The 20,087-nt window shown below is 33.9% G+C and overlaps 12 protein-coding genes across 12 annotated transcripts; 6 read left to right on the top strand and 6 right to left on the bottom strand.

Moving 5' to 3' along the window:
* Window positions 1-52: 52 nt before the first annotated feature.
* ABCE2 (ATP-binding cassette sub-family E member 1) lies at window positions 53-2,438 on the top strand. The gene is made up of 9 exons (XM_061306097.1): window positions 53-342; window positions 428-636; window positions 672-896; window positions 927-1,332; window positions 1,363-1,448; window positions 1,480-1,619; window positions 1,652-2,008; window positions 2,038-2,139; window positions 2,174-2,438. The coding sequence occupies exons 1-9, from the start codon at window positions 201-203 to the stop codon at window positions 2,352-2,354; spliced, it is 1,848 nt and encodes a 615-aa protein (XP_061161255.1). The 5' UTR covers window positions 53-200; the 3' UTR covers window positions 2,355-2,438.
* On the top strand, window positions 2,429-3,809 carry TpMuguga_04g00854 (Ribosomal protein S10p/S20e family protein). Its single transcript, XM_759398.2, has one exon. The coding sequence runs from the start codon at window positions 2,477-2,479 to the stop codon at window positions 3,764-3,766; it is 1,290 nt and encodes a 429-aa protein (XP_764491.1). The 5' UTR covers window positions 2,429-2,476; the 3' UTR covers window positions 3,767-3,809.
* tsaD (metallohydrolase glycoprotease/Kae1 family protein) lies at window positions 3,761-5,952 on the bottom strand. The gene is made up of 9 exons (XM_061306194.1): window positions 5,603-5,952; window positions 5,429-5,568; window positions 5,183-5,397; window positions 5,008-5,147; window positions 4,854-4,976; window positions 4,701-4,825; window positions 4,550-4,639; window positions 3,941-4,520; window positions 3,761-3,911 (listed from the first exon to the last, which is right to left on the bottom strand). Exons 1-9 carry the CDS (start codon window positions 5,944-5,946, stop codon window positions 3,776-3,778), a joined length of 1,893 nt encoding a protein of 630 aa, XP_061161912.1. The 5' UTR covers window positions 5,947-5,952; the 3' UTR covers window positions 3,761-3,775.
* Window positions 5,953-6,033: 81 nt separating this feature from the next.
* TpMuguga_04g00851 (uncharacterized protein) lies at window positions 6,034-7,334 on the top strand (the record flags this gene model as incomplete). Its single annotated transcript, XM_061306096.1, has 7 exons — window positions 6,034-6,235; window positions 6,271-6,360; window positions 6,398-6,573; window positions 6,604-6,744; window positions 6,774-6,836; window positions 6,866-6,976; window positions 7,005-7,334. 7 exons carry the CDS (start codon window positions 6,034-6,036, stop codon window positions 7,278-7,280), a joined length of 1,059 nt encoding a protein of 352 aa, XP_061161254.1. The 3' UTR covers window positions 7,281-7,334.
* On the bottom strand, window positions 7,287-8,797 carry TpMuguga_04g00850 (uncharacterized protein; the record flags this gene model as incomplete). The annotated part of the gene is made up of 11 exons (XM_061306095.1): window positions 8,675-8,797; window positions 8,385-8,643; window positions 8,339-8,354; window positions 7,995-8,310; window positions 7,920-7,963; window positions 7,858-7,882; window positions 7,724-7,828; window positions 7,602-7,693; window positions 7,491-7,561; window positions 7,366-7,457; window positions 7,287-7,331 (listed from the first exon to the last, which is right to left on the bottom strand). Exons 1-11 carry the CDS (start codon window positions 8,708-8,710, stop codon window positions 7,287-7,289), a joined length of 1,101 nt encoding a protein of 366 aa, XP_061161253.1. The 5' UTR covers window positions 8,711-8,797.
* Window positions 8,798-9,175: 378 nt separating this feature from the next.
* On the top strand, window positions 9,176-10,422 carry TpMuguga_04g00849 (uncharacterized protein). The gene has a single exon (XM_759393.2). The coding sequence runs from the start codon at window positions 9,573-9,575 to the stop codon at window positions 10,401-10,403; it is 831 nt and encodes a 276-aa protein (XP_764486.1). The 5' UTR covers window positions 9,176-9,572; the 3' UTR covers window positions 10,404-10,422.
* On the bottom strand, window positions 10,411-12,116 carry rio2 (RIO1 family protein). The gene is made up of 7 exons (XM_061306094.1): window positions 11,684-12,116; window positions 11,440-11,651; window positions 11,263-11,407; window positions 11,111-11,231; window positions 10,946-11,060; window positions 10,641-10,915; window positions 10,411-10,610 (listed from the first exon to the last, which is right to left on the bottom strand). Exons 1-7 carry the CDS (start codon window positions 12,057-12,059, stop codon window positions 10,481-10,483), a joined length of 1,374 nt encoding a protein of 457 aa, XP_061161252.1. The 5' UTR covers window positions 12,060-12,116; the 3' UTR covers window positions 10,411-10,480.
* Window positions 12,117-12,207: 91 nt separating this feature from the next.
* Window positions 12,208-13,976, top strand: TpMuguga_04g00847 (Ribosomal prokaryotic L21 family protein). Its single transcript, XM_061306093.1, has 11 exons — window positions 12,208-12,485; window positions 12,533-12,690; window positions 12,723-13,010; window positions 13,039-13,179; window positions 13,212-13,263; window positions 13,293-13,362; window positions 13,395-13,434; window positions 13,465-13,529; window positions 13,561-13,621; window positions 13,651-13,756; window positions 13,844-13,976. Exons 1-11 carry the CDS (start codon window positions 12,422-12,424, stop codon window positions 13,948-13,950), a joined length of 1,152 nt encoding a protein of 383 aa, XP_061161251.1. The 5' UTR covers window positions 12,208-12,421; the 3' UTR covers window positions 13,951-13,976.
* TpMuguga_04g00846 (DnaJ domain protein) lies at window positions 13,833-14,938 on the bottom strand. Its single transcript, XM_759390.2, has one exon. It carries the CDS (start codon window positions 14,859-14,861, stop codon window positions 13,989-13,991), a length of 873 nt encoding a protein of 290 aa, XP_764483.1. The 5' UTR covers window positions 14,862-14,938; the 3' UTR covers window positions 13,833-13,988.
* A 6-nt stretch (window positions 14,939-14,944) lies between these two features.
* TpMuguga_04g00845 (Fes/CIP4 and EFC/F-BAR domain protein) lies at window positions 14,945-17,384 on the bottom strand. Its single transcript, XM_759389.2, has 4 exons — window positions 16,016-17,384; window positions 15,865-15,947; window positions 15,689-15,829; window positions 14,945-15,656 (listed from the first exon to the last, which is right to left on the bottom strand). The coding sequence occupies exons 1-4, from the start codon at window positions 17,102-17,104 to the stop codon at window positions 15,215-15,217; spliced, it is 1,755 nt and encodes a 584-aa protein (XP_764482.1). The 5' UTR covers window positions 17,105-17,384; the 3' UTR covers window positions 14,945-15,214.
* Window positions 17,385-17,694: 310 nt separating this feature from the next.
* On the top strand, window positions 17,695-18,567 carry RPS7 (40S ribosomal protein S7). The gene is made up of 2 exons (XM_759388.2): window positions 17,695-18,291; window positions 18,370-18,567. The coding sequence occupies exons 1-2, from the start codon at window positions 17,873-17,875 to the stop codon at window positions 18,527-18,529; spliced, it is 579 nt and encodes a 192-aa protein (XP_764481.2). The 5' UTR covers window positions 17,695-17,872; the 3' UTR covers window positions 18,530-18,567.
* Window positions 18,568-18,789: 222 nt separating this feature from the next.
* TpMuguga_04g02335 (Oligomerization domain protein) lies at window positions 18,790-20,067 on the bottom strand. The gene is made up of 5 exons (XM_061306161.1): window positions 19,700-20,067; window positions 19,329-19,669; window positions 19,193-19,296; window positions 18,969-19,130; window positions 18,790-18,886 (listed from the first exon to the last, which is right to left on the bottom strand). Exons 1-5 carry the CDS (start codon window positions 20,019-20,021, stop codon window positions 18,817-18,819), a joined length of 999 nt encoding a protein of 332 aa, XP_061161911.1. The 5' UTR covers window positions 20,022-20,067; the 3' UTR covers window positions 18,790-18,816.
* Between the last annotated feature and the right edge of the window lie 20 nt (window positions 20,068-20,087).

The raw sequence follows: 20,087 nt of genomic DNA, 5'->3' as shown, positions 1-20,087 counted from the left end.
AATTAAAATTATATGAACAAATAATTTACAAAATAATAACAATAATTTAATAATCAAAATTAAAAAATCTATATTAAAAAATTTAAACAGAAATAAACTTAAATTGGATCAAATAAATTTATATTTTTGTTGTGTTCCTACACAAGCATTTTGCCTATTTATTTTAAAATTATTTTGTTTGTGCTTTCTTCTGTCTGAAAATGAAGAGACAAGATAAAAGCAAACCCAATGACTCTGGAATGAGTGAAAATAAGCTCCGTATTGCTATAGTATCAACAGATAAATGTAAACCAAAAAAATGCAGGCAAGAATGTAAACGCACCTGCCCTGTTACAAAAACAGGTAATAAATTCTATTATTTTAATAGATTCAACTTATTTAAACTGTTTTTAATTTTTTAAATACTAATTTCTATGTTAATTTGTAGGAAAGCAGTGTATAGAAGTTGATCCAACTAGTAAAATCGCATTTATTTCAGAGCACCTTTGTATCGGTTGCGGTATTTGCGTTAAAAAGTGTCCATTTGAGGCTATTACTATTATTAATCTACCCCGAGATTTGGGGAAGGATACTACACATAGATTCGGACCAAATTCTTTTAAACTACATAGACTTCCAGTGCCAAGACCAGGCCAGGTACTAAAAATTGTATAATTAATAATTATTTTAAGGTTTTGGGGCTGGTTGGTACAAATGGTATCGGGAAATCGACAGCACTTAAAGTATTGTCCGGTAAATTAAAACCAAATCTGGGCAAGTTTGATTCTCCACCAGAGTGGGCAGAGATTCTACAATATTTTCGGGGTTCTGAACTCCAAGGATATTTCACAAAGATGCTGGAAGATAACTTAACAACAGCAGTTAAACCACAATACGTCGATAATATACCTAAACAAGTAATTTTATCCAAAAATTTACAGTTTTAGGTTGGCGGTTTAGTTGGAGACATACTGGAGGCTAAAGACAAGAAAGGGATAGGACAGGATTTGATAGTAACTCTGGAATTATCACACCTACTATCTAGAAAAGTCTCAGAATTATCAGGAGGGGAGCTCCAGAGATTTGCAATATGTGTGGCAATTCTGTGTGACGCAGATGTTTTGATGTTCGACGAACCGAGCAGCTACCTCGATATCAAGCAGAGGATCATTGCTGCTAGGGTGATTCGTCAGTCTATACATCATGAAAGATATATAATTGTAGTAGAACATGATCTATCGGTTCTAGACTACCTATCAGATTACGTCTGTTGCCTTTGGGGGAAACCTTCAGTCTATGGAGTTGTAACATCACCTTTTAGCGTCAGGGAAGGGATTAATATATTTTTGGATGGTATCCTCAATTTTAAATAAATATGTTTAGGATTCGTTCCAACTGAAAATTTGAGGTTTAGAGAAGAATCCTTGTCGTTTAAAGTTGCAACGGATGTTGATTTGGAAGAAATTGAGGTATGTTTTACTTAAATTAATAACTTAACAGAGTTTACACTGTTATAAATATCCTCAACTGGATAAGAAACTGGGATCATTTTCACTTACAGTTATGCCGGGTGACTTCAACGATTCTGAAATTATTGTTCTACTTGGTGAAAACGGCACAGGAAAAACAACCTTCATCAAGTAACATATTTTTTATGATATTTATATTTTAGAATGCTCGCCGGTAAATTGCAACCAGACAACGCTGAATGTGAGGATCTGATGCCAAAATTGTCAGTAAGTTACAAACCTCAGAAACTCTCAGTCAAATTTGATGGAACTCTAAGGCAGCTGTTCCATTCAAAAATCAGAGAGTCTTTCCTCTGTCCGATTTTTCAAGCTGATGTTGTCAAACCAATGCAAATTGACAATATCCTGGATCAGCAATTGAAGAATTTATCCGGTGGAGAGTTGCAGAGAGCTGCAATAATTTTGGTATTGGGGGCTCCTGCAGATATTTACCTTATTGATGAACCATCAGCCTATCTTGACTCTGAACAGCGCATAGTTGCAAGCAGGGTTATAAAAAGGTATATTTTTTTTAAATCAAATACCTTAGGTTCACTCTATACAAGAAGAAAACCACATTCATCGTTGAACATGACTTTATTATGGCTACTTACCTGGCGAACAGAGTCATTGTTTTTGAAGGGCAACCAGGGTATATTCCAAAAACTTGTTAATTTATTCTTTAGAATCAATGCGACTGCGCTAAGCCCAGAACCTCTGGCCACAGGATTTAACAGATTCCTGAAATCACTTGATGTTACATTTAGAAGGGATCCTACAAACTATAGACCAAGAATAAACAAATACGACTCAGTTAAGGACAAAGAGCAGAAAGCTTCCGGATTGTACTTTACAATGGATACTTGATTTTACCAAAACTTCACTTTGTACACATGTGTATTATAGGGTATACAATCACAAATTATTCCTATGATAATGTTTTAAAATTCATTTTTTTAATATTTATAAAATTTAATTATGTGAAATAGATGTTTTTTGTATTTTTTACCTTATTATTCTGTAATTTAACTGGGATTCCATTCGACAGTAAATTTGTTGTTTCATTAAATGTTATTTCTCCTCTAAAAACCAGTAACATATATTTTAACACTCATGAACGCGTTAATAATGCAAAATTTAAAAACACATCCGAGATAAAACCAGATTCACAGTACAAACCGTTGTCATTTATAGTAAACTCTTGTAATTTTAATCTTTTCAACACAACAACTGAATATAATATACAGTCAAATTATGAAAAATACAACCAAATTTGTAATATAAATCGCAATTTTAAATTACTATCGAATCCAAATGACCAACACACTGGTTCATCCGATAACAAGTGGGCCTCCTTGCGAGTTTGGAACAACCCACCAAAATATTCCGAAAACAAGTATATGGTAAAGTACCCGAATCTTGGAACGGAATCTCAGGACGATGAAAGCAAGCCTGTGAAAATGTCGAGGAGAAAAAAGTTTCTTGAATTTTTTATCACAACTCCTCCGTGGTCGCCTGCAGATGACCTAAAAAACCCATATATGATGGGTAAGGATGACTTAACCCTTTCTTTGGAAAAATGGCCTGAGAACTGCTTTCTCAGAGTAAAAATATACTCTTACTATAAACATCTGGCCACCCTCGCTGTCAGGAGAATACAATTGGGATTAAAGGATAACAAGAACCTCAAGGTCACTAACCCTATGGGACTTCCTATGAGGAGAAAGAGGTGGTGTTATATGTCGTCTGCATTCGTGGACAAGAGGTCCAAGGATCTTATTGAAATCCAAGAACACGTAAGGGTTGTGGATATTGTCCCCGTGAATAACGGCCAGCCAAAGAACTTCAAAGGTTTACTAATGGTTCCAATGCCTGATCTCGTTAGCTTCGACTACTGGTTTGAGGAGGTTCACAAGCCTGTCAAAAGTAGGCTTATCCATGATCTTTTTAAGGATAGGAAGTGGGTGTCTAAATACTTCCTCTATCACAGGGATAAGCACGAGAAGAAGGAACTGATTGATAAGTTGACATCTCCCGACCTGATTGATGAAATACCTCTGCGTTGGAAGAGAAAACACAAACTAGATTATTTTTTCCTACAGCTTTGCGAGTTGAGGAAGTTATACAACTTCGTGGTTTCTAGAAAAGCTGAGGACGAGGCGCGTAGGTTCTATAACGTGAGGATGCCAGAGATTTGGGAGGTTGACGACGTAAGGTTCGTTGGAACGCAAGAAGACAGGCAGTACGACCCTGACTATTCTAACGTGGACAAATTATAGTTTATTAAATTAAAAATGTAATAATGAATCTAGTTTACATATATCTGCTACTAATTCCCAGTTTTTCCTCGCTCCCAGGTCCCACCTTGGGACAACGTCCCTACCATCTATTTTATCCTGATTTTTAACTCCACTCATTCCCATTCTATAACAGTTTATTATCAGTTTACAAACCTGTTTTTTTGAATTAGGCTGAATGCTATCATTACTGCGTTATCAGTACAGTAATTCTTACTAGTAGAAAACAGGTGCCAACTTGTGTTCGGTTTTGGCAATCCAAAGCCTAGCGGAAGAGTAAACTTGGAATCACTTTGAATAAATTTTAAAATTCTAACCGATGGTTTCACTAAAAAAGAACGATGGAGAGCCCTATTTATATTCCTATCTATCTTCATTACTTTCTTTGGACCAATTAGATTAAAGTATGTACACAACAATGTCTTGTACAGCTCGCTTTTGTGTTCTTTTCCAACTTTGGAAATATATCCAGGCATTAAAATCTCAGGGTACACCTCAGGGTTCCACAAATAGTATATAAATTCTTTCAAGCCACTTATTTTCTTACTGAAGTCTTCGTAATATTTAGCGTAGGGGTTATCTCCTATAAAGAAATTTCCTCCAGATTTCAGATATTTCTTAATCAATTGTTTCGTTCTTAAATAAAGATTCTCCTGATTCGAATATCGAACAGAATGATCCCTCAGGTAAAACATATCGAGTATCATTTTCTTGAGCTTTTCGTTACAAGCGACTCCTGCAAACGTCGTAATCACACAAAATTACCTCCAACTAGTGCCAGTTTATTGATTGGAAAGAGAGTCTCCACCACATTAATTGCCATTTCCAATTGGGCCAAAATACTCTCGAAAACAGCTAAACACGTATTAGATTGGTCAACATTTAGTAATTCTGTATATACAATCAATTATCTAACTTGACTGTGCTCCAAATGCCAATTCATTTAACAGTTTCCCAGGGAGAGATCTTGGATCTTCCACTTTATAGTTCTTTAGAAGGTTTCGTGTCACTGCTGTCAATTGCGACTGAACTCCAGAAAAGCTAAACACTTTATATTCAGAAATCTTACCAAAACTCCATGTAGTGGCTTTTCTTGTTTGGGATTGTAAAATTGAACCTTGAGCTTTTGACCTCATCTGCTGTCTTTTCCAATTGTGCTCCTCCTCCCTTCGACACATCAAGGCCAAGTACCCTAAAATTTACTCCAAAATTTACCAACTAACTTCGCACACTTGTCCAAAACGTTCCCTGCATATTCATCCAGGGTGTCACAAATTAGATAAAACTTTGAAGGATTTTCCACCAGATAAATTTGAGAGTGGCCTCCTGAAAGCAACAGACAGAGGTACGGGAATTTCAAATTCTATAATATTTATCATTGAAAAAATTTAAACTAACTTTAGATTCCACTGCCGTTCCATCAACTGAGTAAACAAATTGATGTCGATCAATTAGTGGAGATAAGCAGTGACCAGCTATATGGTTCTCTGAAACCAGTGGAATATTGTATTTCTTAGAGAGATCCTTTGCATAATTGTAACCTACTCTAAGGCATAACTCTGTTCCTGGTCCTCTGGTGACTGCTATTTCGTCTATATCTGAAATTTTAAGTCCTAATTGCTATTAACACACAGACTTGAATACCTGATTCCTTAATAACTTTATCCGACAGCATTTCAATTTCATTTATATGTGCTAATCTAGCACTAGAAGGCTTTATTCCTCCAAATTCTTCAATTATTTCCTCTTGGGCTGATTTTTTATCCGAGAGAATCTCTCCATCACTAAATTCCAGCAAATCAGTTGATTAAAAAATACCTTCTCACGACTGCTACACATGTATCATCAAAACTCGTTTCTACTGCTAATATATTCTTCAAAGATTTTTGTTTTGGCTCTTTTTGAACAGTTTGATTATCCCTTAAATACTCAGAGTAGTTGGAGTATAACGAGAGATTTTTTTCACAAGAATCTCGTAAAAAATTGTACACATTGTTTCCAATTTGTAGATTTTTAAGGATTCTCCTATGATTTGGGTATAAAAATGAGTATTTTTTTGAAAACAGTATTCGGGGTTCCCGAATCCCTAGTACCAGGAAATATGATAATTTACAGTAGTTACATACAAATAATATACAAGTTGCGATTATTAAAAATTTCATTTAAAATATATAAACAAGTTTATATTAACATGGTTTTTGTGGGTTATTTTTATTCTGAGTAATCCCTCAGTTAATTTGTTTTGTACAATGTCACAACTTTTTATTAAAAGGAATAGAATTTTAAGTTCTCAGTCACTAGAATCGCAGTCTTCTGCTTCCCCTAATGTAGTTCAGGGGAAGCTTTTTATAGAAGGTCTAGATGACTCAGAATCTCAGTCTGATATTGAGTGTGTATTCAAAACTTCTGGATTTTTAAAATTACTACTACTTTCAATAAATCCAACTCAAAGTAAGTAATTTTGATAATATAGCATCCATTTTCAGCACGAAATTTCACAAGTCCGAAGATTTCTGAAGGCGTTGGAATCCAATCGAACACTTCATTTTATGTCCATTTTGTTTTTAAACCTGAGCGTTGGTCTAAAGTATTCAAATAATCAAATGCTTTTAGATTTAATGATACAGTCGATGATGGAAGGGCAATCTATGTACACATGTATTAGCATTTCTAAAGAACATTTAAATAAATACACATTCATGAACAACTTACCTCAAAATATGTCAACTGTCGATGTGGCAGTTCCACTTAAGCCTATTTTAATTTGCATTGGAATGTATTCTCAAAATGTTAGTTTAACTGATTTAATTCTTAAGCAGAGTGAGTTATCGCTGTCCTACAACACAGAGGACAAACAAATTGTTTTGAAGGGGAATTGTACTGACTATGACAGGTTTAAGTACTCAAGCGATGTTGGTCAACATTTAGTTTGCAGATTGAAAACCATTTTAGCTTCTCCGGTATGTTAACTGTGTAATGAAACTTTTAGCTTAATATCCCTTTCGAGGACCTCTTTTTCAATATTGAGAAGTACGATTATTTTACAATATCTGTAAGTTAATTTGCTCACAATCCCCTTAGCCTAAGATTTTGTACTCTTGCATTTATGACATTACTACTGACGCCAGTTCCACAAGGATGATTTTGGAGGTCACTCCTCCTACCCAAAGCTCCCCTCATGTTCTCGGCATGGTATGTTAGTTTTGAACATTGTTTTCAGACGCGGGAGAATTCAGTGATCATCATCCAATGGGATTTTTCACTTGACAAGAATATCTTCGAGGATTTCAAAATCACCAAGAATCACCTGTACAAGTACTCCACCAAGTGTATGCACTGTGTTACGAACGGGCTGAAGATTTCGAACAAGTGCAAGGTGATGATAAAGGAGAACGGCGCTCTTTTAATAAGAACATATATAAGCTGGAACATTTCCGAAGAGATTAGTTTGTACTATTACGTTTGTCCTTTTGTTGACAAGAAGCCAAGTGAATAACACCGCTTACTTCTGACTCAACGTCATTTCAATTAATTTTAATACAGATTCCTACACAGTATTTGTTGTTTAAATTGGTTTATACTTTAGTCTTCCCTCCACATGTAAATCCAGTTGCATGAATAAAGGTTAAATCTGGTATTCCAGAGGCCTTTTCCAACTCTTGGTCTCTGAGTCCTAAAGAGTATTTTTAGTGATACGGTTAAATACCTCTTAGATGTTCTGGAAATGGTAACCTTGATTTAAATTGGGAGCCCTTTTCCCTTATACATGTTGACCTCCTGGTTATTGATGAGCTGTATTATATATTTATGGTGTTACCATTGATTTGATGAGTCATCAAAAGTTAGATAAAATAGTACTCTATCTTCATCTGAGACGTTATTTTCGTCTTCATGTTTGTACAAAAATTCCTAATATAATTTACTTCAACACTCGCTAACCGAGAATGGGCATGACTTCCTAACTTCTATCACTTTGCCTGATTTGTGGGTTTGGAACCTATGGTCAAGTGCTTTATGAAGTAGGCCTTTTGCTGGTAAAATGACCTAAACAGGTTTAATAACATAAACAATACGTTCAAAGCGTTATGTACAAAGTGCCTAAAAAATTATTATTTTTGTATTAAAATTAACTTACTCGAATTCTTGCCCAGTCAGTTCAACTGCCTTCATAAACCGCTCCTAGACAATTATATTTATAAATATTAGTTACATCAACATCAGCAACATCACTGTCAATCCATGAAGGGTTTAGTCTGGATACTCTAGTGGACAGATCAGTGTTTGTTTTGTATTTGAGGTCTCCGTCACACATTGGAACTCCGTTATCTATGGCGTCCATTGCTTCAATGAACTTGTCGTAAATTGATTTATACAAATAATCAACTGTTTCTTCATCCATAACCTTGTAAACTTCCCTGAACAGTCGCTTTGAGAAATGTTTGTAAACAAGTCCCGCTGAACTCAGCTTCGTTACCTCATGTTCATCATCGAAAAAATCCTTGAAATCCCTTTGGTGATGATCATATCTGAAATTTTTGAACAGAACAACATTACCTATGCCTAGATGGGTCTAAAAATCTGTTATATACCAGTCAATTACCGTAAACTGCCCCGACGTCCACTACAACATCACAGGTTTCTAGAACCGAAGGGTCTCTGGTCCTAACGACTTCCGCATCTCTATATTCAGGCAATAGTTTAAGCATATAAACTGCTAAAGCCTCATCTGCATGGAAAAATCCGTTGTGTGTACCGATTCTCTTCATTCTGGAATAAGAAGAAAAGAATCCAGGCATAAAAAAGGTATCTCTAATGCTAAACAAAGAACTTGAAAGACTCCCCTTGTTTACAAATATGGTCTAATGATAATTTAGGTTAGTTTGCTCTTACTGATATAAGAAGGTAGATTCTAGTCCTTATCAACATATAAAAACATTTATAAACAACTATAAAAACTGAATGTGTAGATTCTCTGATTTATATTAAAATTTAAAAACAGTTTAATGACCAAATTATTAAAATTAAGTAGTAAAAATAGTGGAATCGAGTAGAATAGTAACAAAATCTTGGGGATTACTTGAATATGCTCATAACTATAGAAATAAATAAAAATTTTAACAAAGAAATGTAAAATTAAGTAAATTGTGTAAATAGAAATAATAACATGTAGGAATAATGACATAAATCTATTTTATATACTTAAAATATGTAGAGTATGGTAAATGTGTAAACTTCGTTCTATCAATTTACCAAATAATTACAAATATAGACTAAAAATCATTTTTTTTAAAATTTCGAACTATATGCTAATCTATATTTTGTGACGGCTTTTCATAGTTCCCCATCCTCTTTAACAAACTCGTTAAAACTAATCATTAGTTATTTTAAGTATTTTAAATGAATTCTGAAAAAGTATTTCTTGCTAAGATGTCCAATATGAATTTTTCAGGACTGGTTTCCGTATGTTCTAGTATTAAGTATGATAGTTTCATCTATTTGAAATACAAACTTAACAAACTAATTTGGTTATTAAATGAATAATTATTTTACAAATTCACTGATTTTCTCATATCATCTTAATTTTCAATTTAAATAAAATCCCGGATATATCTGGATTTCAACATTTGCTGCAACGTTTTGCCTAACTTATACAGATTCATTTCAAATTTCGTTTTAAAATTTACAAATATTGTAGATTTATTTTAAAATATTTTAATTTACTGCGGGTATCAAGGAGATTTATAATTTCAAGCCAATGAGATGTTATTTTTAAATCGCACCAAAATCAATGGAAACTAAAAAGGACGAGAAGGAATTCACTACTTCCTCGGAAAGCTCTAAACGAGAGAAAACCCTGGACTGCGAAGTAAAGTCAGAAAAGGTAATGGTTCCTTTTTTCAATGGCGATACTCCAGAATTTAACCCTTCCGTGAAAAACACTAAAGGTCATTCCCAGAGATTTAAACAGCAAAATCCTGAAAATTATCACCCTAAGGGTCGCAGATATCCTCCTAAGAAGAGTTTTAAGCCCCCTACAACTAAAGAGATTGGATTAAATTCCCAACCCATAACTGAAAAACCAGCCAAATTTAAACAATCTAGCCCACGCCCTAAGGCTAAAACCAAGACTGATTTTAATGAATACTACGAAGATAACCTAGGTCATAGGATTTCCTACATTGATAAATCAAATGTAGGCAACATTCGTCCTATTGATAAACTCTACACTAAGCCTGAAGAAAACCCTTCCAAGAGTTCTGACGAAGGTTCTGACACCTCCGATGATTTGCTGAAAAATCTCGAGGTTGATTTCAAGCAAGGCTTAAGCTATTGCTTGGAGAGTTCAAGCAATAAAAACGAAACCTTCGTCGACGCCTTGATCAGGAACAGTAACACTTTCGAGGATTTGGTTATTGAACAGCCAAATGAGAGAAAGCCTGACAAATCCAGCGAGTTAAAATCTGTCCTAAAGAAAATGGGAATTCTGGATAAATCTCATGGTGATAAGGATATTCTTGATCTGGACGGCAATGAAAACGGTAATGGAAAGCACTACGTCTTCCCTAAATACATGTCCTCTCCCGACCCGTCAAATCTTCCAATTCCCGGATCACTTTAAATCAATCTGATACCATAAATATACTTAGCACTATTTCTTATTATATTATTCCAGCAGTTATTTTACATTATTACACCTTACCACATGTCTTTTATGTTATTTATGCTATCTTTTATCTTTCTTTGTTTCATGTCCTTCTTTGACTCTGATTTTGCTTTATTTTTGGTTTGTGATTTAAGTCTTCTGTTATATGCTCTATTTCCAACTCTAAAAATGTATTCTAAATCGTTAATATACCTCTTAACGTGTGGTTTCCAAATCTGGATTTGTTTAGGATTTTGATCATCACCATTTTCATCACTATCGGTTTCTCCATCTACATCATCTTCTGAGAGGGTTTCATCATCTCGATCGTTTTCTAAAGTATTTTCAACATCACCATCTTCTTCCTCATTTTCATCACTATCCTCTTCGTCTGAGTGTATTTCTTTGATTTCATAGTACTCCTTTTCAAGTTTCATTTCATCCATTTCTTCAGCAACTGATTCAGGATCTAAATCACCTTCAACTCCCTGATCAACAATATTATACACTCAATTTACCTCTTGACGCAGATTTTGAAACACATCGTTCAGAAATTCATCGTCAACTTTGGTAATATCCACCTTCAGTTTCTCAACCTTGGACTTATCCACTGTTTTAACAACATCATGGAAGCTAAACAGAGTTAATCATAATTAATCAAATATTTATATAATTAAAAACACCTTGGGAACTCTACAACTTCTATTTTAAACTTCCTCTTGAACATTTCTACCACAGACTTAACATCCCTATCAAAGTAGAACTGTGCGTTCTCATGGTAAACTGAGATAACTTGAGGGAAATCTAAATAATAAAATTCTGTACTATGTCATACCTATCACTGTGACTTTATTCCCATCCTCATCTATCATTAGGTTGAAATCATTAAAATCGCCATGTATAATCCCCAACCGAGCCAACTTAACTATCAAATCCATTAAAATGTGTAAAACCTTCATTGGATTACCCATCTCCTTTACCTGCGACTTTATTAATTGATAAATATCAGTACCTGCGAGAGTGGAATACCATCAATAAACCTCATTGCGATAACGTGCCTATTAAAGTCAATAGGCTCAGGCACTGGGAATGACTCGTCGTAGAGATTTGATAAGTATGAATACTCCTTTTTAGCTGCAAGCTGGGACAAATACATCCAACTTGCATGTTTTCTATTACCCATGTAATCTCTGTTATTTTTTACTGAACGGAATGAAATTCTTCCTATAATAAACAATGATGAAATTTAAACTAACCTAATCTGTGAAACTTTAAAACCACTAAATTATCAGAAGTATCTTTACATAGGTGAACGTCTGCCTCCTTTCCAACACCTATCCTTCTACCCACTGATGCGATAACTCCTCTTTTAGAAAGAGCTCTTAAAGCAAGGTAATCTAATCCTAAAAAGGTCAACTTGTATCCATCATACACCTTTCCGCAATGAACGATTAACTTTGCCTTCAGAAGTGAAGAAATGACCTTACTCATACCGACCGATCTCAAATTTGCCGTGGTTGTAATAAGACTAAGTGGAATATACTGATGATTCCTCATTCCTATCTCTATGGCCGTGAGAACTCGGAATTCAGTGTTAGTCAAATAACAAAAATGTGAAGGATCTAGCTTCATTTTAACTTAATAACAAACTATTAAAATATTTTACATTTTTTTATAAAAATAAAGATTTTCATATTTAAAATTTACTGATTTGAGTTAAACACAATCACAAGAATAATGTATGGGACAACTGAATTTATTCTTCTTATTTTTATTCAATGACGTACCTATAATAATTTATTTAACATCAAATGATAGTTTAATTCTAACACATTTGTTATTTTCACCAGATTCTTATTCTTAGTCCTCTTTTATTGAATTTATTTTTATGTATTAATATTTTTTAAAACATTTAATTAATGTAAATATCTAAAATGATAGTTTTTCGCTTAAAAATTCGTGGAAGAATGAATATTAACTAGCAGAATCCGATAATGTTCAACACATTCTCTTCATTTTTAAGAAATAACTTCTTCAACCACTTTTCTAAACTTAAAGGTATTTTTTATATAAAATCACATTTCTTTAATCCCATTTTTTTAAAGGAAATGCTAACTTTTCAACAAATGTTATTACACCACCTTGTTTCGGAACACATTCTCATTTCAATATTCCCACCTTCCTAAAGTTTCAAAATCCTTTTTATTATGATAAGAGGAGCATAGTCATTAATAAACCTAGACGCCAAATAGGCCACAAATTTGTTAGTCCCACACTTAGACTATAAATGTTTAGGAGTTTATAGTAGGCAAACATAAAAGAGCCAAGGTGAACCCTCCTAGGGTTCCAATTCACCCTAATAAAGATGTTGATAAGGACATGAACCTTTTTGAAACATACAGAGACTTAAACTTGAGATGGAAACGGACAACAAGGTCCAGGAAAAACAGGCTAAGAATAGCAAGGAAATGGAGGCAGCCTTACTACTTTAACCCAACCAATCAGCCAACTTGTATGTTTGTTCTCCACGACAACTTGCCGAGAACGAGAACTGATAAGCCTCCAGAAAGAAACGACGATAAGGTATCTTTAATATAATGATAAGTTTTAGGAGTATGTCCCTGGGAAAATTGAACTTGACGAATCGCATAACTTTCACGTTTACCCACCAGACGCAGTGGTTCAGGATATCAAAAACCTTAAAACTGAGACTTTCTGTATTTTCAAGTCTAGCCCTATTCACCAACACAAGGTATTTACTACACATAACGCTGCTGTTGACAGGTTACAAAAGGCGACGTGGTCCAAATTGAACGACTAAAGCGAAAGAATGCAGGTAATTTAATATTAGTTATTATTTTTCAGGGGACAAGGTAACATTTGGAACTGTACTATTAGTTGGCTCCAAGTACTGGACTATAATTGGAAAACCAACGTAATTTTCCCAAAAATATTATAAAATTTCAGGGTACCATATGCAAAAGTAGAGGCAACAATTGAACAGCAGGTATTAATTTAGTTTGACTCCCTATTGTAGACTCTTTGCGGAGAACAATTGAGTTTCAGATACAGGAAATCTAGGAGAATTTCAAGATTTTTAAGGTTTTAATATTAAATTACATACCAAATTCAGGGTTCGTCATTGGGTAACTGTTTTGAGGATTGATCATATCGTCGTGGACCCATCAATTGAGGTAAATTAATTTAAACATAAAATATTCAGATCAACACTGAACATAAACCATCAAGGTTACTTGACCTATGGTCTAACAGATGGCTATACACTGAAGAACTGGAAGATATTGAGAAGACCAAAAGTGATTCAGAACGTGTCAACTACACCCTATTCTACATACACACATATCTATTACTATATAACATTACATATTATTATATATATATTGAGTTATTTGTAGAAATTTATGACGGTCTTGAGCATGAAACTGGTTACTATAACAAGCTTGGATTAACTGAATCGTACAGGTGGTATCCTGACCCTTACGCCAAGTATAAATGGAAATAAGTTTAATACATTAATTTGCTATGTTACAGTTAAGTTAATCAGGTTACATTACACTTAGCCAGAGCTCGAAACCGCTTTAAAACAGAGGCCTCGTATGCTTCAAAATTCTCATCGTCAAGTTTTGGTTCTAGAGGCTCATCCTTGCCAAGAGCCAGAGCATACAAATCACACCGAAATCGAATTCTGTTATTCCGATAGTGTAAAAGTGCCCTTAGAGCATGTTCTTTTGTTTTAAAAATTATTTTACCAACCTTGATGTTCTTATCCACCCGAGTGTCAATGACTTCCAAAGGCTCAACCCTAAGGAGGCCGTAGTTATCAAACAGCGTTGGGAAGTGACTACTTAGCAAAAGACAGTTTATTTCAGACCCGTTTGCTATTTCCAGTGTCTTAGCTGCTACAATCAGCTGGCCTAAACTGAGGTCAGCTTCCTTAGCCTCCCTTTGAAATGATACAAACACATCATCGTAGAAGTTTTTATCCTCATGCTCCTCATGGTCAGATTTGGTTGATTTTTTCTGTTCCTGAGCTCTTTTCTCAAAGGCTTCCTTTTCCCTTTTCAGAAGAGAATCCAGATATGTTGCCTGTTTCGATGAGATATCCTTCGACCTTTCAAGTCTTCTCCTTTTAGCTCTTAATTCTGATAAGGTTTTATTATACAATAATGAAAAATTATTTTTTGTTTGTAAAAAGTCAAAAGCCGCCTTTATTCTTACAAATTCCAGGTCGTTTTGATCACCAGGGTGTTCTCCATCCTTCTTTTGCTTATCCGGGTGTAGTTTTTTAGCTTTTCGTAGAAATAATTTCCTTAAGCTTTTTTTGGCTTCCTCTACATCTGTGTTTTCATCCACTTGTATTCCAAGGAGTGAGAACACATCCACACCCTTGAGTATTGATGGTAATTCGTCCATTTAAAGAATAATTACATTTTATTCAATAAAATTACGCTTTCAAACACATATAACACTTATTTTATGCACTAACATATCATGTAGATTTTTTAAAAAAATTTATTCTAGTTTGTAGCTCACCCGTAGACAGATAACCTGCTCTGGTGTTCTGTGAATTAATGAGCACATTTTTCTCCGTCATGTTACAAGGTGAAGAATACTAATCACCTAATAACTAGACGACTTTTAGAAAATTTACAGTTGAAATTGGTCAACAGGCCCTTAATATACTCTCTAATTGGTCAACTATTTAATATAATACTTCACTATTGATTAATATACTTCACTATTGGTTAGTGATTGACTGGGATAGGTTAGTGTCGATTTATGAGAGCGTTATAGTAAGATTGAGGAACCTTGAACTTCATACAAACTCGGTGTATTAGATTCTTACAGCCCGTATCTGGGAATCCGTATCTGAGCATCCAGTTATAAAACCCAAGTGGTTCCTCTGTGCTAGGAACACAGATTATCCGGGTTAAAGTCTTTTCCAAACAACTTGAGGTTTCAAATATGGCCTTCAAGTCCAGGGAAAGTATAATTGTCAAACACTCCTCCCAAAACATATTATTCTTCCAGTAGTTATTTGTACATATCTTTGACCATAAATAGCACTTTCCATCAACTGAATCTTCATCATTCGTGTAGTATTTATCAGAAAATTTAAGAATCGAGTAACCACACCAGTAATCTGCTTGCCTTTCAGACACTGATAAAATAGAATTTACCATTTCAACCAAAAATTGAAATTTATCCCTGATACACATATTCATAAGTTTAAAGCTTACTTTGATTTTACTTCAGATTGAGTCGTAATGTTCTTTGACAGTAAATCGCAGAACACTTGACGGACTAAAGATGATTGGATCTCATCTTTGAACTCATCTAGTAACAAAGGCTCAGAACTGCTCCAAACCGACTCAAGGAACCTGTTAGTGAAATTAAGTTTACGTTAAAACTGTACCTCTGCATATCATTTTCTACTTTTGATATAACTCTGTATGGCGGTGGACGTATTATTGCTGATGGGAATAAAAAACTTGTAACCTAACAATTCATTAGTTATTTCTAATAGAATTGAAGTTAAAGAAATTATCTATTAATGTGTAACATACGTTGTGTGTTTGTTTACCGGAAAATTCAGCGTATTTGGTCTTACAATTATCCTGAATTTGGGGGATATTCTTAGTCCAATTTTCTCCAGAGAAAGTACTTTCTAAATCCTTAGAGCCATCAAAATTATTAAGAGTTTCAATCAGAGAGTTCAGATCATATTCAAGGTTTCTTAACTTTGCCATTTCACAAACCATAAATTTGCTTATAATGTCATTAACTTGATGGCTTCTAGTCTTTTCAAGTTCACTTAGCGAGTTCACTACGGCTTGGACTTTATTATTGAATTCCACAAAGTAGTTGAATTCATCATACTTATAAACCATGTTATTGACCCTGATAAAGTTTAGTATCACTGGTATAACTGTTTTGTGTACTGATGTTTTAATGGAGGGGGCCTGGTGCGTCGCATCCAAACAGAGTGTAACTGCATTCTTAGAACTGAAATACGAGTCTTTCATCTTTGAAAAACAAACAAGTTTGTCAGATTTATACTTATCCAATTCCTTCTTCAATGACTCAATTTCTCCAACTATATCCTTGATCTTTTGATCCTTATTTTGTTCAAAAAAACACTCATTTGAGATCGACTCCATGAAGTCAGAATGGTTCTCTGCCATTTTAGTAACATAAGATTTGAAAGATGACAGAACTGACACTGTGGAGAGTCCTTCTGTACACTCTAACGTTGATTTTAAATCTATTTTATCTTTAAGAGTTCTCAAGCTATCAACATACTGATATTCTATTTTACACAGCTCTGTGAAAATTTCATTCAGAGAGTTACACATTTCTGTGTTTCTTTCCAAACGACTTGACCACGACTTGAGAGATGACAGAATTTCAGGGAAATTAAGAAATTCGCCATCATTATTGTCATATATTGAGTTACTAAAGGTACTTTTTTGAGAGTTATCCGATAAATCATCAATGCTTTGAGTTTTTGATAAGTCTCCAGAATCAGATTGATATTCTGTACTAATAGACGTTGTATGTATTTTTTTAATTGTGTAAACCATCATATTATCAAACGATGTGTATGATACAGTTTCATTAAATGTATCTATCACACCTCCCAGGGAGTTATCCATTTTAAAAGAGTACAATCAAATCAAAAGTAAGTAGAGGGGTTAGAAAAAATAGCTGAACCAGAAATAATTAAAAATAAACAAAATCCTAATAGAGGAACCAGAATTCATGGTAAATAAGGCTGAATCATACATGATCTGGATGAAAACAAATATAGGGGAAATTAAAAATTGTAAACACGAAAAAATTATTAAAACTTAAAAATTAGTATGTGAAATCAATTTTAAGAACTTTCAACATATAGAAGATTAATGTGTAAACGGAAAAAAGTAAACAAAATGGCAAGTGGCACATATGCCACAATATGGCAAGATTTGATATAACATGACAAAAAAATAAATTATCTCTACTCTAAAAGTATTTATAGGAAAAAATTACGTCAGAAAACACATTAATTGGGAAATCATATAAAAAATTTAAAAGATTATAAGGTCAAACTGGACCAAATAAATGAGATATACAAAAAATATATTTTGAGAAACAACAATTTACTAATATTAATAATATATTGGTATAAATAACGGGAGAATTATGGTTAAAATTGCCAACGGTATAATCACCCCATTCTAGGTCACCATAGATTAAATCCTATACAATATATATTTCATTTGTATTCCTTATATTTCCTCTAAATTATAGATTATCTTAAGAATTAGAATCTGGTTTTCAACCTGATAAGATTTTTAAATGTCTTTCTTAGTTTCATCACTCTTAAAGTTCGGTAGTAATATAACCTTTATAGATTATTACAAAAATTAGACCATTTTACTATGGATTCTGAAGATAAACTTTTATTAAGCAAAGATCCCACTCCGTTGGAAAGGGAAGTTGCTAAATGTTTACTTTATATACAATCGTCTGGTACCGCCGATTTGAAGGGCGATGTTAAGAAGATTGTTGTTTCTTCATGTAGAGAGGTTGAAGTCGGAGCTCTCAAGAAAAACGCAGTTGTAGTGTTTGTTCCCTACAGAGTTTACCAAAATCACGTGCGCCGAATTCACGGAAGGCTTCTGATTGAGCTTGAAAAGAAGACCAAGCGCCATGTTTTTATAGTATCTCAGAGGAAGATTATGTCTAAACAGTTCAATAACAAGGCCTTTAGAAAGAGGCCCAGGAATCGTACCTTGACTAGTGTACACGAAGCTGTTCTTGAAGATATCGCAGCTCCCACAGAAATTGTCGGCAAAGTGTAAGTCAATTTCGATTATCCTTATCTACTTTATTCTCACTTATGTTCATTTGTTTGATTTACTTGAATATATTTTAGGACTCGTATGAGGCAAGACGGCACTCGTGTTTTGAAGGTGTTCTTGGACCCCAAGGATAGGCAAAACGATAATGTAGAGGATAAACTCGAGACCCTCTCCGCAGTTTATAAAAAACTGACCAACAAAGAGGCCGTTTTTACTTTTAAAAATGTCACTTGAAATTTCCTACATCCTACCACTACCCTATACATTATTTAGTATGTATTATTTATGGCGTTGGGTATCCCTTTTCGTGACGTCTTCGCTGTTATGGCATGTGCTACGATTTCTACACTTATAGGCATGGGAGTAACACACAAGGCTTACGTTTTAGCAGTCAATCGCAATAAACACGAAAAACAACGGACGGAAGGCTCGGATAAAACAAACTAACAATTACTTCTCACATAAACCATAATTTTATTATAAAATAAATTATATAATATGCAAAATATATTAATTAAAATTTAATCCGCCAGAAGTTCCTGCGATATATCCCTTTTTGTCAAAAAATGCTCCGACCACACTTCATCCAAACTGATAAAAAATTAAGTTAGGATATAAAACAAAATTTACACTTTAAATGTATAGATTATAGCATATAACTTATTGATTTTACCTGTACTTGTCCCTGGTTTTCTTTATCATGAGATGAACTGAGAGAGGGCCGAGGTGTGAAATAATCCACTCGTCACTACGGGAATTACAGCAGTAGGAGACTTTTGAGACAAAAGGGATCTCCAAATCAATTATTATATTGTACAACATCCTTCCAACACGCCTAATATCAATTGAATCACAAACATATGTATAAATAATAGTAAAATAAATAATTAATAGAACCTGCAATGGGCAGAAGTTGTCCCTGTTCCCAGTATCACGTAGAGACCTTGATCTCTCCGCTCATATTTATCCATGTCCATTACTGATATATCGATAATCTGCTCCTGATTATAATGTAAAAATAAGTTATTGTTACCCTTTGTAAAATATCAACAATTTGATTAATGTTTGGCATTACTCCCTTAGTCAGTTCAATGGGTTCCTTATGAAGGCAAACTGAAGTTGAATTGTAGTCCCAGAGGTGTTGTTTATTCCTGGGAGGTATAAACTCCTCCCCGTAAGAACCAAATGATTCCTCATTGAAATCGTATTCTAAAAGTGATGAGAATGTTTCATCCTGTTCATCATCATATTTCTGTTGATATTTAGCTTTATCCTTCTCCTCATAGTATCTTCTTTTAACTGTTTCCATCAGCTTTTCCTTATTCTCAAGGAAAAATGCCTGGCCAGGAGTCATAAAAGTGCTTTTATTCTCATCTGATCAATTAAATGTTTATTTAATCTTACCAGCTGATGATATGTATTCAGGTACAAACTGCATAAGAGCAGATTCCACATTTTCAAATGAATAATCATCCAAGGAGCAATTAATATCATTTTTTACAGACTTGTTCTTGGATGTGTTAGAATGAAGAGTCGAAAATTCATTTTCAATTTCAGATTTTTGAATATCTGAAACATTCAAGTGCCTGAATCTATCGGAAGAATCTGTATTTATGGAATCTGAAAAGAAATTACTCAGAATCTTCTGATAAGAGTATGATCCTCTGGGAATAAAAAATTTATTGAACCTTCTAACACATACTATACAATTATTAAGAATATACATAAATTAAAATTTAAATTAAAGTTAAAATTACAAAAACAACCGACACACTAACAATTAACTTAAATT

The sequence above is a fragment of the Theileria parva genome (genome assembly GCF_000165365.1).
Source record: "Theileria parva strain Muguga chromosome 4 map unlocalized ctg_529, whole genome shotgun sequence".
NCBI lineage: Eukaryota > Apicomplexa > Aconoidasida > Piroplasmida > Theileriidae > Theileria > Theileria parva.
The sequence above is the reverse complement of the archived record's forward strand: the minus strand, read 5'-3'. Positions and strand labels throughout refer to the sequence as shown.

Coding starts and splice junctions, on each gene's coding strand:
- TpMuguga_04g00845 (XM_759389.2), bottom strand. CDS start 17,104: ATGGATAACTCCCTGGGAGGTGTGATAGATACATTTAATGAAACTGTA. Junction 15,948..16,015: donor CCGGTAAACAAACACACAAC/GTATGTTACACA, acceptor ATGAATTGTTAG/GTTACAAGTTTTTTATTCCC. Junction 15,830..15,864: donor GTAGAAAATGATATGCAGAG/GTACAGTTTTAA, acceptor TTTCACTAACAG/GTTCCTTGAGTCGGTTTGGA.
- TpMuguga_04g00846 (XM_759390.2), bottom strand. CDS start 14,861: ATGGACGAATTACCATCAATACTCAAGGGTGTGGATGTGTTCTCACTC.
- RPS7 (XM_759388.2), top strand. CDS start 17,873: ATGGATTCTGAAGATAAACTTTTATTAAGCAAAGATCCCACTCCGTTG. Junction 18,292..18,369: donor ACAGAAATTGTCGGCAAAGT/GTAAGTCAATTT, acceptor AATATATTTTAG/GACTCGTATGAGGCAAGACG.
- tsaD (XM_061306194.1), bottom strand. CDS start 5,946: ATGAAATTTTTAATAATCGCAACTTGTATATTATTTGTATGTAACTAC. Junction 5,148..5,182: donor GAACGGCAGTGGAATCTAAA/GTTAGTTTAAAT, acceptor TAAATATTATAG/AATTTGAAATTCCCGTACCT. Junction 3,912..3,940: donor AGCCTAATTCAAAAAAACAG/GTTTGTAAACTG, acceptor AAACTGTTATAG/AATGGGAATGAGTGGAGTTA.
- TpMuguga_04g00849 (XM_759393.2), top strand. CDS start 9,573: ATGGAAACTAAAAAGGACGAGAAGGAATTCACTACTTCCTCGGAAAGC.
- rio2 (XM_061306094.1), bottom strand. CDS start 12,059: ATGAAGCTAGATCCTTCACATTTTTGTTATTTGACTAACACTGAATTC. Junction 11,232..11,262: donor GAATAAAGTCACAGTGATAG/GTATGACATAGT, acceptor TTTATTATTTAG/ATTTCCCTCAAGTTATCTCA. Junction 11,061..11,110: donor GAAGTTGTAGAGTTCCCAAG/GTGTTTTTAATT, acceptor AACTCTGTTTAG/CTTCCATGATGTTGTTAAAA.
- ABCE2 (XM_061306097.1), top strand. CDS start 201: ATGAAGAGACAAGATAAAAGCAAACCCAATGACTCTGGAATGAGTGAA. Junction 897..926: donor TCGATAATATACCTAAACAA/GTAATTTTATCC, acceptor TTACAGTTTTAG/GTTGGCGGTTTAGTTGGAGA. Junction 1,620..1,651: donor GGAAAAACAACCTTCATCAA/GTAACATATTTT, acceptor TTTATATTTTAG/AATGCTCGCCGGTAAATTGC.
- TpMuguga_04g00847 (XM_061306093.1), top strand. CDS start 12,422: ATGTTCAACACATTCTCTTCATTTTTAAGAAATAACTTCTTCAACCAC. Junction 12,486..12,532: donor CCACTTTTCTAAACTTAAAG/GTATTTTTTATA, acceptor ATTTTTTTAAAG/GAAATGCTAACTTTTCAACA. Junction 13,435..13,464: donor AGGCAACAATTGAACAGCAG/GTATTAATTTAG, acceptor TCCCTATTGTAG/ACTCTTTGCGGAGAACAATT.
- TpMuguga_04g00854 (XM_759398.2), top strand. CDS start 2,477: ATGTTTTTTGTATTTTTTACCTTATTATTCTGTAATTTAACTGGGATT.
- TpMuguga_04g02335 (XM_061306161.1), bottom strand. CDS start 20,021: ATGTATATTCTTAATAATTGTATAGTATGTGTTAGAAGGTTCAATAAA. Junction 19,670..19,699: donor TGAATACATATCATCAGCTG/GTAAGATTAAAT, acceptor TTAATTGATCAG/ATGAGAATAAAAGCACTTTT. Junction 19,131..19,192: donor ACAACTTCTGCCCATTGCAG/GTTCTATTAATT, acceptor AATTGATATTAG/GCGTGTTGGAAGGATGTTGT.